This window comes from Ciconia boyciana, chromosome 13 (genome assembly GCF_034638445.1).
Source record: "Ciconia boyciana chromosome 13, ASM3463844v1, whole genome shotgun sequence".
NCBI classification, from domain to species: domain Eukaryota; kingdom Metazoa; phylum Chordata; class Aves; order Ciconiiformes; family Ciconiidae; genus Ciconia; species Ciconia boyciana.
The window spans coordinates 6,530,890-6,544,874 of record NC_132946.1 but is presented as its reverse complement, the minus strand read 5'-3'; the positions used below and the strand labels follow the sequence as shown (position 1 = coordinate 6,544,874).

General features: G+C 48.0%; 1 protein-coding gene across 2 annotated transcripts in view; it reads right to left on the bottom strand.

The window, feature by feature from the left end:
• Positions 1-7,707: 7,707 nt before the first annotated feature.
• INTS1 (integrator complex subunit 1) overlaps positions 7,708-13,985 on the bottom strand; it is a 29,735-nt gene continuing 23,457 nt past the window's right edge. For both annotated transcript variants that reach the window (XM_072877967.1, XM_072877968.1), the window contains exons 38-47: positions 13,703-13,826; positions 13,092-13,225; positions 12,502-12,694; positions 12,112-12,239; positions 11,506-11,618; positions 10,796-10,909; positions 9,813-9,883; positions 9,177-9,268; positions 8,951-9,060; positions 7,708-8,530 (exon numbers count right to left, since the gene is read on the bottom strand). In XM_072877967.1, coding sequence (XP_072734068.1) covers positions 8,415-8,530; positions 8,951-9,060; positions 9,177-9,268; positions 9,813-9,883; positions 10,796-10,909; positions 11,506-11,618; positions 12,112-12,239; positions 12,502-12,694; positions 13,092-13,225; positions 13,703-13,826 — 1,195 coding nt within the window. In that variant the 3' untranslated portion in view covers positions 7,708-8,414. The remainder of the gene's footprint in view (positions 8,531-8,950; positions 9,061-9,176; positions 9,269-9,812; positions 9,884-10,795; positions 10,910-11,505; positions 11,619-12,111; positions 12,240-12,501; positions 12,695-13,091; positions 13,226-13,702; positions 13,827-13,985) is intronic.

Below are 13,985 nucleotides of genomic sequence, written 5' to 3'. Positions count from 1 at the left end.
AGGAATCCCTTGTAATAAGGCCTTAGCATATGTTGCTGCACAACCATAACAAGAACGGTGTGGCAAGGAGGAAATACGGCATGGTGAGGCTGCCCCCGAGTACTGGGTGTATTCTGTGAAGGAAAGCATAAACATCTGCACTCAAAATTAATCAGACTACCAAGGGACCAATCAAAAGAAATGCTGGATTAACTCAAAGTTGGTTTTTTCCCCCCTCTCGAAAAAGATGCTTGCTTTCTTGCAAGTTGGAAACTTGCAGCGCTGGAACCCTGAAATCTGAGCTGTCCCACTTCATTTCCACACCAGCTTTAAATCAGACTGATAAAATTTGCATAATTTACAAAAAGCCAACCGCCTAACAATGGGCAGCTCTTCCCATCCTCTGTCATCAGGTAACTTAGGGGCTGGTGAGAAATAAAGGGCGTGCAATAGGTTTAGGAAATGCATTTGTGGGGTTTCTTTTTGTAAGTCCCAAAGCCTGTTTTGTTTAGCAGTGCGCATCCCCCTGCCGTGCTTGCCATCTACATAGTGCAGCACTGGGAAACAAGGAGAAGAAAATTATGTTTGAAAATGGAGTTGTTGCCAACTGCTAGTAGTACAAATAGTGAAAATCAGCTTCTGAGCCCAGCTTTGGCACAGTGGTAGTTACCCCTTTCAGATTTAATGGCCCAGATGGGGCACGGCCCAGGGAATGTTTATTTTTTTAAAAATATATTTGTTTAACATGACTATCTGTCTTCCAACAAACCTGGCTTAATGAATTGATGCGGTTAGTCCCTTCTCATTACCTTGTGCTTTGGGAAGGGGCAGCTGGGGCTGGGTGACAGGGGATACAGACCCATGGAGCAGAAAGCCAGGCTGGACTCAGAGAGTAGCTGCGATTTTCTGTATGTCACAGGCCACTACATTTCACCTCGTCCCTCCCTGCACTGAGCCCGGTCATCTGTGTTTGGCTGAGATGGTCGTTTCAGAAAGGCATCCAGGCTTGCAGACACCAGAAGAAGAAACTTCTAGTCACTGGCTCCAAACTGTACATCCCAAGAGAGGGTTAGGTTGGAGGTACAGCTTTTGGTACACCAGAAGAATCAGGTCCACATTATACGCTAGGGTGATTAAAATGACATCGCTGAAGGAGTTAGCTAATGCAGTAATAGTATTACTACTGGCCCAATAATGGTTTTTCAAAATACAGGCATCAGCGACTTGTGCAGTGTCTTTAGTTGGTGATTAAGGAGAGCTCTGCAGGAGTTTATAGCTCTGATGAGTCTTTAATGCACCAACAGGTAAACTAACAAGCACTAGAGGGAGGAACAGGGCAGGAAGGGAGCAGAGCTGCCTGTGCAGCTGCCTACCCATTACCCACAACCGCTGTTCTCCCAGGATGTTCCTTGTGGGATGATGCTTACAAATCCTTACTCTGGATTGTATTTCCCTTCTACATCTTTTCCCTGGAGAAGCCTTACGTGTCCTCAGCCCATTTTGTGGACCTTGCCCACACTCACTGAGCTTTTCCCAGCGCTGCTGGGTGAAATTTCCCACCTGTGATGCACTGCCAGCTCATGGAGCTGAGCACGTCCTGCGAATGCAGCGCCTGCTCCTCTAGATCCCTTCCTGAGGCGTGTTTGGGAGCTCGTTGGAGAGCAGCAGTCCACAGATACAACATGATTTATTCTTCTCTACTTACAGACACGTTTCCTTTTCCTTCTCTTCCGCAGTCCTTTTCAGTTGTCTTCCTAGATACCGAACTGCAACGGAGAAATACTGAGTGGTTCCTGACAGTTGCTCTGACTAGTGGGGATCACCCTCTGCCATTACCTCTTAAATTTATCCTGGTTCCCATACGCAGCAGCCTGGACTTTACCGTTAGTAGAGGAAAAACTTAAATATATGACTAGGACCACCCTAAAGCCCAAAGAAAAACAATCAACATTTGTTAGCTTGAGGACTTGAGGGAGGGGGAAAGAGTCAATTCCTTATATCAGACAACGTGGGGCCTCATGGAGCTGAGAATCAAGTCATGCATTCTTTTTCCTAAAAGAGTGCAACATCATAGACAAAAATCACATCTTTAACTATTGTGGGAAATCAGCTGATCAAATTGAGCTACTTCATAATTTTGCTGCAGGCTGTATGCAGGGCTGTTCACTCCCAACAATAGGAAGTGTGTGTCATAGCCAAGAGCTCTCATATATTCCCGTGCCAATGGCTTGTATTAAACTAAGGGATTCAAAACAAGAAAGAAAAAGTATGCGTCTCATCAGTAACATGCCTCATCAGCTCTCTCTTCCCAGAAGGCAGCCAGGCTGACTCCAGAGAGATGGAAAGGCCCAAGCCAGGGAGAAGAAAGCCCCAACGATTTCACAGCTACTCACACAGAAATGCTTCCGCATGATACCCGCCTCTCCTCAGAGTCTGGCTAGTTTGACCTGCAAAGTAGCAGAAAAAACGTTATTACAAAATTCAAGTCTGAACATGAATTTCCACTGAAAGAAGATGAAAGTGAAAGGTGAAGTTACAGAAAGAGGCACTCTGGTAAATCTCTCCACAACGCATGCCTCTGAGAAGCTCATAAATGGTAAATCCATTATCCTAAAACCTCAAAGGACCAAAAATAGTGAGCATCAAAGTGTGTCCTGTCACCTAGGTATAACACAATGTCACATCAAAAAAGAAACCAGACTCTCTCCCTTCTTGTCTCTCCTGCCCGCCAGCAAAATGATCTGCCGGCTTTCCTGTCCCCCAAAACAGTGAGGTGCGGGACAGGCTAGAGGTTGATGTCAGAAAGTTATTTCCAGGCAACAAGGATGGGAGACTGCTCACATGCTGCATCCTACACACCAGGTGAGAAGGAAAAAATGAAGAGGCCATAAACAGCTGCTTGGTGGGTCACCAGAGAGTCTCAGGGAGCTAAAAGCAGCTCTCCAAGGGGATCGGGGATAGTCTTTGTTTCAGAAGGTGACCTCCCCTCCTCTTCCAAGGAAGCTGAAACAGGCGGTGGTGATCCCCGATCTTTGCACTGCCATGGCAGAACGCTCCCTCCGGTCCTCTGGGAGCTACAGACTTCACCGCTCTTATCAGAAAGCGAAAGTGAAGGTGTGTTTTGCTGATCAAAACCTGTTTGGATCACGAGATTGGGTGAGGTGACCTGTATCTATCATGGCATCACCATGGGAGCCGGACCCACCCTGGAGCAGGAGCTGGCTTGGCTGCTTTGAAATGCTGTGTCTTATCGGCAGACCAGAGATTAAAGCCTGGAAAACCGATAATGTTTGTTAGTGATTAACAATGTTAACATGCTGAAGCAAAGAAGAACTTTGCCTCTTCCAAGCTGGTTGTGGACATGAATAAGTGAAGTCTCCTTTTCCTAGCAGTGGGGGTAAACGAGGTCTAGTTCTCATTTCACAGGAACACAAAGGCACTTGCTCGGCATTCGGCTTATTGCTGACCTCCAAAATCCAGCTGGAACCTCACCCAGAAGAGAGGCTGGCTCTTACCTCAGTTTACTGACTTGATAGTAATGAAATCCTTGAGACAGCATAACTTCAAAGGCCAGAACTTTCCACTTTTATGCTGAATTGGTGTGAAAAACTACAAGTTGCCTTGTTTTCATCTAGACCAAACCTGAAGCACCACATGCTTTATTTGGGGGAGAACAGGGGCTCCCATAGGAAGTCTCTGGTAATGCAAAACTCAGACTCTCTCTCTTCAGCCCTGGCCTAGCAGTGTGACCACTGCATGGTCCTCCAAAGCCATCGGCACCTTTGTGTCCCTGTGTTGCTGCCTGGGTGGCTGCAGTGGGTGCAGAACGGGGGGACAGCCTGGTGCGGTGGCACTACAAACCCTGCAAGATGACTCGTGGTAGATGTGGTTCAAGATGTCCTACTCACCCTGTGCTGAATGCCCTTAGAGGTCTCACTCCTCTCCAAAGATGTTCCCAATAAACCCTGGAGGGCAAAACCATAAGCATCACTTTAGATTTTAAATCTCATTATAGTTTAAAAAAAAGAAAGAGACAGAAAGGGAGGTAATTTTATTACTCTTATGGTATGTTTTCCATTATTTGCATAATTGTTTAATGCTAATAAGACAATTAGCAATTCTTACAGCTTAATAATTACCCAGCAATGACTGGCCTATTCTAGCTTAATGAATTTTTTAATTGTTGCTGGGGGTCTTGATGTTCTTTTGCCCACTATCTTCTTGTGTTAGAGATGCTGTTCATGCAAACGGGGTAACGCCAAAGGCGAGACACCACCAGCTACACAGGACAGGCAGATATGTTGTTATAAAGGTCTCTTGAATTTAAAAGGAGGAGAAAATGCAAGCTCTATATTCTGCTGCTTTAGGGCCAAATTATCTAAATACACAGAGAGGCAATGCAGAGGTTTAAAAACCAGTCCACCTCAGGCAAATGCTACCCCTATAGAAGCCAGGCTACTTAGCTGGTGTGGGGCTGGCTTTAACATACCGAAAGCTAACAAAAGTCTTACCATTTTTAGCTTTTAGTGAACAACTCCTTGAATTAAGCATGAATCATACCGTCCTGAACTGTGGTATGGCCAGAAGGAAGTTAATTGAGGGCAGACAGGGCCAGGATTGTGTTTGTCACTGACCGAGGTCACAGATGAGGTCGGCTGGAGGAAGAGGATGGCAGGGCCCTGGGGAATAGACTCCACAGCCCACATTTACACACAGACGATAAGTAACGGAGATGGAGTCTTCCTCTCCCTTTTTTGCACGAGATTTCTTGCATGCTGCTCCTTGCAAAGGGAAGCTTTTCTTTCTCTACCTTTCCTCTTTTCTAATGGCTGGCAAAATGTTGATGCCTTTAACCATGAAATCCCATTTATTGGCTGTTACCTGTATACCTCTCCCTGTGTTTCCGCTGTTGACGTAGTGGGTTGGGTAGATTTGCCTCTGAGCTCAGTGCTGGGACTTTTCCAGTTCCCCAATGTCAAGCATGCCCCAGAGGCAGCTGCCATTGAGTCAGGAGCACGTAGGCACCTCCCCGGTTAGTCATGTCCTGCTCACGGCCAAACTCACGTGGTGCTCCAGGACACCTCTCACAGTTCCTGGGATGCACAACCCTGCCCAGAGCTGGGTCAAACAGCCATACCCCTGATCCAGGGCATCAGCACATGCGAGGGGTCATGCTCCCAGCCACACTGGGCCTGGCAAGAACAGGGTATGGTCAGGTTAGAGATGCCCACTTGTGCCCAGCCAGGGCAGAGAAGGTCCATCACATGCATGCTGGACAAGCATCCATCTCCCTCCCGAGGCTTCCACATCTGGGTCATAAAAACACGATGTTTTGATGATGGGTCATAAAAACATTTGATCTTTGCAGCAGAGAGAAATAATTTGCAGTAGGAAACTGTCACAAGAGGTGCCTGGTGTTTGCGGGGGATTTGTGATCCCCTGATGCTTGCAGGGTATGGAGGTGGGACCTGGTCACCTCTGTGGGGAAGCAGCTGGGCTTTGAGAGGACCCGACGTGAATGCCATCGCAACATGGGTGAGGAGGTATCATGTCCCCCTCCTCCCAAGCCTCAGCACTCCTGCTGCAGCCTGCCTGTACCGTGCCACCACCTCCACCCAGGCACACTGGGGCCTGTTCCCAGCCTGGGTTTGGCCATTCCTGCCCCATCCTTGCCAGCTGGTGCTTAGGGAAAGGGCCCTGCAGCCCCTCAGCTGCTCCAGGACTGCCCAGCTCCTCCTGGGCTCCCTTCGCTCCCCAGCCCTCTACCACCTCTGCCCAGCACCAGCCATGCAGGCACCAAAGAGGGGCCAGCTGCTGCACAGGGGCTGTGCCAACCCTGCCCTGAGCTGGGTGCAGCCACAGGATGCCGAACAAGCCTGCCACCAGTTTTCCCTTCCCCATTGTGCCTCCCCTAGAGCTGGGATGGGATTCCCAGTGTATCTGTGGAGACAAAAAGCCTCCCCACAAGCCAGCGTTGAGTGCGTTCCCCAGCCCCACGTGGACTCCCTCAGACACCAGCCCTGGCAGCCCATGGCTCTCCTAGGAAGCTCTTGACTACAGCAGATTGTGGTAGAGAAGCATTTAAGCAGGGATTTTGCAACGCTTTTGGACGTGTTGTCTGGAACGCAGATGGGAGCAGTGATTTCCACGGGGTGAGTCATGGGGGCCCCATGGGCTGTCTGTAGGGACACCACTCTTCTGAGCAAGGCACCAGCTCTCCTTAAAGACAGATGAGATGGCCCCCAACCACAGAAGGAGCCTGGCAGACCCCTGAAGGATAACACTGTCAGCTCAGCAGGGATGGGAGGAGAGAAGGTGCTTAGCCAGGCAGAGATGAAGGTTACAGAGTGCCGATTAAAAGGCGGGTGAGTGTCAGGGCATCGGTAATGGCATCGCTAACTGTGCTAACGGTGAGGGTTCATTAAGAAGTTCTGCCAACATCCAAACATCCCCAGCTCCTCCAAACCAGGTGTCCTGGAGCTGGTCTGCTCACAGCAGGCAGCGCCCAACAGAGAGAGTAGAAGTCGGGGCCAACCACGCAATTTGGTTTTGCCCATAAATGTTTCTAGTTACAGCCCTGGAGTGAGGTTTCTGGAAAGCCCCTCCTGCAGGGAGGATCTTCACCAAAGCACCACTACTTTGTTTGACTCGCTGTCTTTGCATGGTAACAGCTTTGAGACATTTTCCTTGCTCCTTGATTCAAAGTCCTGTGAAAAGCCATTTCCCAGTCAGTTCCACAAGTTCCCAGTTGCTCTAGGCCCACAGCAGCACCAAAAGAACTACCTCCCTGCTCTGACAAACTGAGCAGTACCTTAATGATGTCTGATAAGGGACTAAGGTAAGGGGAGCCAGTAATCTCACCGGCAACTCTTTAGACAGGCATTAATCCTGCTGTCACTGAGCCCCTCAGGAAAACCATTTCACTGACTTGATCTTCTTCAGCTGTTACTCCCCATAATTTATATGTAGCTAATTGCCGCAGCAGTGGCTCCGGATGCGAAGCAGATGCTGCTGAGGAAAAGAGTATGTTGTATCCTTAAGTGATGGCTCTAATCTCTTTATTTAAAGGCAAGGCTACTTACAGTGGATGGGAGGTTCAGAGCTCGCCCTTTTCTCCTCCCTCTCTCCGCAAAGCCAGCCGGACATTCATTCATATTTTGACACATTAGCAAAAGTGCTCAGCTGTGGCACTCCTCATTTGCAAGAATGGACAATATTTCTCCACCCGGCCACCCATGGGGTCACAACTGTCCCTGCCACCAGCAAGAAGATAGACTTATTTACAGCTATCTATAAAATTCCTCCAGGATCTTTGTCTTTAGAATACTACAAAGATTCTCTACTAACAAGTGGAGTGCCAGAGGAATAGAGACAAATGACATGAAAGTAAACTGGTGACTAGAATTAAGTGAGACTGGAGAATGAGCATATGCGGCCGTTATTTCTCTGGAGCAGAAGGAAGGAGACACCTCCTTTTCTGTCCTCAAATGACAGCTGGCAAATAAGCCATCATCCCTATCAGCAGACAAGGACCAGAGAGCAGTGGTCAGAAGAGTCACAGGGAGGAACTGGCAGATCACTAAGAGGAAACCCAGCTGCTTGTTGGAAGACTCCACTGTGACAGGGGCCAGCTGCTGAGATGTTTGCAGATGTACCAAAAAGTTTGCTTTATTTGTTTTTAAAGAAAAGTTTTCTAAGGAACTTCTTAAAAGTTGTCCTGTCAGCAGTTGCTGCTGACCAAACTTATCTATTATACCCCATTGACCCTTCTAAACCTCCTCCATTTCCTGCATATACTGTAAAAGGCCAAGATAGCTCTATGAGCATTTGGCCACGGAGACAGATCTTCCAGAGATGCTTTGTCTAGAATAACAAGAGGTTGAAGAACAGGGAGAGAGGGATGTCAAGCTACACCCAAGGCAAGATGAAGGAGAGAAAGGCACAATGGAAACAAAGATAATTTTAATTAAAAAAAGAAAAAAAACCTGCACCCACCCCCAGAAACCAAAGTGATTTCTCCCCCTGCACAGATCTGCATGTTCCCTCCAACACAGAGTGCAGAGACTTCAAGTGCAAGGGCCAGCGCTCCCTTCTGCTCTCCCAGCAGCTCTGCCTTCTTGGAGAGACAAAAAAACCAAACAAACCGACAGCTACTGTCCCAAGACCCCATGAAGGAAGTGGTCCCTGTTTGGCACAATGTTCAGGAGATTCTTCTCCCACAATAATGGTGTCTTAGCCAGACAGATCGATCCTTGCCCCTTTCTGATCTTCACTCAGCACACTCTCCTTTTCCAGCACAGTCTGGCCTGCTACATCACCTCTTTGATCCTCCAGCACGTAGGCTGAAATACACTGTCTTCTTACAGGGCTTCAATGCAGCTGATGAGTCCAGTTAAATTAATTCGTCTGGAAGTGGAGCTCCCAGAACCACATGTTCATATCATGGCCTCCATGTGCAGAACCTTCAATGCCTCTGAAATCTGAGAGCTGGTGTCGATCTGGCCGTACATCCCCACCAGGAAGGCCCTGTGCAGTAACACTGCTGCGTGCTCTGTGAAAGGGAAAGACAGCATGAGGACTGACCCAAGAGCTCCAACATCCAAGCAAAAGCAATCCACCAACAAACACTGGGATGAACGTTTGCAGCTGTGCAAGAAATTCTCTCCTTCCATAAGAACACAGCACAATCCACCCTCTAATAGCTCCGTGGGTATGTGATCACATGAGGGATCACAACTCAGAAAATCCTAACAGAGCAAATTACTTCAAGGAAGCCTCCCTTGTCTCTATGACAAATCTCCCCTGTGATACTCAGACCAAAGCTGCTATTGATATAGATCACCTGCGTGTTTGATGGCCTGGTCTAGGCAACACTGACCCTTGGCAGCTTCCCAGAGAGGCAGCACAGGAGCCCACAGCTTTGACCCGTGTGTGGCCAAGCATGCACCAAAAGCAGCAGATACCAACTTACCTTGGCAAAGGAGGGTGTATTCAGGCAGGTTCCTCAGTGCTGTCTGCACCACCTCAAAGTCTCGGCTGCCAAGGCAGTACATGAAGGTGGGAAGAAAGTCTGCAGCAATGCTGGGAATAAAACATGATAGTGTCAGTACAGTCCAGATCACCATCAACAGGCATGCAAGATGGGCACCCAGTGCCCATCAGTGACTCAGGATAGCCTAACTTCCAGCGGTCCTCACCTGGGGTTGTTCTGAATGGAGCGCAAAGCTAGGCTAAAGGCCAGATTTCGGCAGGACTCCTCTGATGAACTCATCAGCTTCTGTAGGTTTGTCTGAAAGGAGATGCACAAATTCGGATCACAGGGCCATCCAGGGAACACAAACTCCTCAGACTTACATTACTACCCCTTCAGCACCGATCCAGCCCAACACACATCCAGCAGGTACCAGCTGAGCCAGGAAATCCCTCTCTGTAAGAAGGATTATCCTGTTTTTGAATACTTTAAAGCACCCTTCTGTAATCTTATTCCACGTGGGACAGCTGAGTTTTCCCTAGGCTCCAGTGTTTGTGACAGAGCTGTTCTGCTCTCTCCTTGCCCCAATACTGGCAAGAAGACAGAGGGTTTATTCTTCCTCTGACATAAAGAGAAGTTAAAGTGGATGACGGCAGACCCAGTATGCAACAGAGAGAAGATGGTAGGGAAGTAAATACCACTGGGCTGCCAGAAGGCCGGACTGAAGATAAATTTATCCTAAGATGCTGCAACAACCACCAAAAAAGCAAAGAAAGGGCAGTACTTAAGCTGGCTGCGCAACACAGACTCTGGTGAAAAGAATCTCTTCCTTCCAGTGGCAGTTTGAGACACTAATACTCACAGCAAAAAAGGAGAGAATTTCTGGCCTCCGTCTGGACATCTCATCAATGTCTGTCAGCACCTCCAGGATGTCTGGTGGAAGACACACGTTGAAAAGGGTGACTAAAATTCACCGATCCAGCAAAGGATCTTTTTCTTTTTCCCTACAAATCCAATCTCCCAAGCAGTCAAGTTTTCCCACCTGCACACAGAGGCAGAGTAATAAAGGCATTCTTCAAAAAGGATGAGAATGGGTATTGCTGATCACGTGCTGGATCAGCACATCCCAACCTGCCCAGGCAGAGGTCACCAGCACTGCCATGCCTCAGACAGGGGAAGGAGTGGAGCGGGGTGTGAGGTTTCAATTCCAGAACACCTTGTTCTGTAACTGAAAGATCTGCACAGAAAGCCTCTTTTAAAAACAGTGTCCAGGCAGGATTTCTTCCCCCTATTTCTAGTGTGGAAGGAAAACTGTCACCCCAATACCACAACTTAGGTCTGAAGACTGGACATCGGTGATTTCAGAAGACCTCTGGAGAAGAAGCATGTTGTTCCCATACGCCAGGCTAACATGATTTTCTTCTATGAAGGCCATTTGGGGATTTCCAACAAAATCCTGCTTCTCATCAGTTTGGTATTTTTATATCATTAAAAAAAAAAGGCACGCTATCAGCACTCCGGACCTGGCTCGACATGAACTGCAGAGCTCCTTGAATTACTCATACTATCTTCCAGAGCACTTACAAGATCCTTGAAGAGCCCCAAAGCAGAGGCAGTTGCAACACTGCTGAGCTAAGTGATAACAGCATCATTGGAAGCCTGTCACAGAATCACAGAAGGTTATGGACAAGTTCATTCAAAACAAAACCACATCCTAACTGCTGGAGACTTCCAAACACAAGACTGAAACAGGAAACTAGCCTGTAGCTGACAGATAAGTAACAGGGTTGGCATCTGTCTGCATTTGCCCTGCATCTTTGTACAGCTCTGCAGGTCCTCACTTACCCTCAACCGTTTGGCCTCTAGAGAGCCTCTTCATATATGGGGCCATTTCAGCTGGCGTCAGAGGAGTGAAGAGGGACACGCTGACCAGGGGGAGAGAGCCAGCTGCTGCTTCATCTGGGGGGGGAGAGAGAGAGAGAGAGAGAACAGGTCACTCCTGACAGTCTATGTAGTTTTAACAGGAAGACAGGTCCAGTAGTCCCTACGAGTATAGTGGTGTATCATGAGCTGACCAGTAATACTGTAATACAATTCCTGTCTCTCACACTGTCTCTAGCCTCACTGCACCTTCTGGTACCCCTCAGCTGACGCAAAGAGAAGGACCTTTCCCGAACTGTTTTAATAGTGAATAATTTTCCCGTGCGAGTTGTAAAGAAAACAGTGGAGAAGTGGACGTACCCTTAGGGTCTCTTAACAGGTCAATCCTGAAGTGTGGCTGAGGAAGGTAAAATCCACAACAATGAAACTTGCCCTTGTTAAGAGCTGTTCTTCTGCTCCAGTAGCGATACCACTGACAGGAAAACAAATTAACCCATCCCAGATACTGGTTGCAAATTGCTGAGTATACAAGTGCTATTCTCTACTCTAAATACCCTTTCGCTGGGTTGTTACGAGACGAACAAGCACAGCATACAGCCCATAAAAGCATCTGTGCTCCAAAACATACCGCAGGTTCACCAGCTGGGAGAACTCTTCTCCCCACTCAGACTCACCATCCTTCTCTTCATCAGAGCCCCTGTCCAAGATGCCACTCTTACTAGGCAGACTCAGCCCAGCCAGGAGGGACTTCAACATTGCTAGGTCACTGTTGTCTGATGATAAGTCACTGGGAGAAGAGATGGCATGTTTATTTTTCAGTAGCAATAAGCGCATGAGGACAAGTAAGAGCACGTATATGTACACTAAAATGAATAGTTTCTCAGAAGCAGAAACAAGATTTTTCCTTTCATTGTAACTGGAACTCAAATGCATTTTTCCCCATATCTGCAGGTGGGACACTGCAGCCATCACTCAGGGAAGACTCTCCTGCTGGCCCTCTGGAAATGACTGCAGGGCACTACAATGCCTCAATAGGACATTTAGGCCATTATGTGAGTTGAAATCATCATCTGACTTCCTTGGGCTCAGTTTTCACCTATAAAAAGGGATATGCTGCTCATCTCAATAGAGACTTAAGGGAGCTAAGGATGAAAAAGTGCCATATTAATAGCTATTTTGTCATATCCTCTTGCTGTCTTCTGTCTGATTAGCTCACGGCAGTCTGACTGCACAAGCTCTCCATGAACTAACCATGGGCTAACTGGAGTAAGGAAGCTTACTGGAGTGGATCCGAGTGCTTTTGCAAGAAGGAGACAGCTGCCTGGGCATTGCAGGTGATGTACTTGTGGATGAACTGGACAAACTTGCTGATGAAGGCAGCCAGGTGCCGCGAGGATTTCCTGTAGTTCTGAGAAAGGATCAAGAAGATCAGAGTTAACAAAAAAAGCAGTGATGCACTCCCCATCCTGCACCTCTGGGGACCAGGGAGTAGCTTCTTGATCTCCTGCCTCCTCTTTAAGCTCTCCAAGGTACTTGATACACTTTTTTGTTCTTAGGTATATGAAGGTTTTCCCTTCAAATGGGAGAGAGCTGGGCTGGCCCTGCATTATGAGCTTCTCCATCTAGTGGCTGGCAGCCCGCGCATGGAGGGAGAGCAGGGACTTTCCTACCAGCAGCAGACGGATGAAGGACAGGAGACAGTCCCATAGTGCCGCCTGGTGCTCGTTCTGGAAGACCTGCGGCTGGAGCAGCTCCAGGATCCCCAGGACGTGGATGAAGAAGGTCAAGTGGTTCTGCTGCCTGAACTCCTGGAAATTGAGGTGAACACGGCCGTGCAGCAGTGCTGCAATCATTGGCAAGTGCCTGAAATGCCAAACAGAAGAAAATCCAGATCTAGCCTCTTCCTAGAAACAGTTACACATTGTTACACCTCAGTTCCTGGAAGGAAGCGTCCCTTATCCTCTCCCACGGTTCTGGATTTGATCCCTGCATCCATAGAATCAGCAAGCCCCATTTCCCATATTCTGTTCTCTAGTCTCCAACTCCAAGAGGACTGTTTCCAGACAGACACAGAGCCAAAAGAGGTGCTGCCTCATTATAAGAGAGATGACTTTGCCACCCTTTCTCTTGACTTCTGTACGTGAATGTGGATTCTGCCACAATCATCATGATTGCTGCGAGTTTGTTCCCCTTCTAGGACAAGGGTGGATGCTTTTCAAAGAACACCAGCCACACAGAGGGTGAAAGGGGAGAGTGGTACCTAAGAAGTAGGATGGGATGAGCCACAGCTAGCTTCCTGCAGGCCATATTGGCATCCCACACACGGCTTTCAGATGACTTGGAGTCACTGGTGTCTGCGAGCAGGTTAATGAATCTGTGAACCAGGGCATCGAGCTAGAAGAAAAGTAGTGAGTAAACAGTTAAGAAGGTTAAAACACAGTCAAGCCTCTGGCTCTTCAGCAGTGTTTCCTAACTCCTTTCCAACTACAGAGAGGGTTAACAGAAATTATTTTCAGGTAGAATCTGTGAGCAGATGCAACATTCCAGCTGGCACAGGATCTGAAGTCCAGAGTCCCTGCAGACATCAAAGCAGGATCAGACGCCTGCACACTTGTGCTTTACAGAAGCCTTTGGCACACAGAGGCTTGTGGAGTTTATACTATTTTATAGAAGGACACTGCAAAATAAACCACACCTGAACTCTCTGCTCCTGAGAGTGCAGGCAGGGAAGGGGCAACAGCAGAGCAAGGTAAAGAAACCAAAGTGACCCAGGAAGCTTTTGCCAGTCCTCTTCTTTTAGACTGGGCATCAAGGTAGCATCCACTCTGGGTGCACAACTGGAAAGGGGATTTCCTATGCCTCTAGCTTTACCTTGCAAGTGCTGCTGTCTCTGGCTCCTTCACTGGTGAGAAGCATCTCAGGCATAGGCACAAGGAGCTCGGGTAGTTGCAGGTATATCTGAAGCAGAAGGTCCTGGCAGCATTTCCCCACAGAGCTGAAGGAAAAAGGGAGAGGTCAGCCACTGGTTACTATGTTAATTCAACCAGGAAACATCCCAGACCCATCACATTAGTAACAGCCTTCCTGCATATGGCAAACAGACCATGTAAAAGAGCAGCCACCACCAATCTGAATCAGTGTTTTTTCAGTCTTT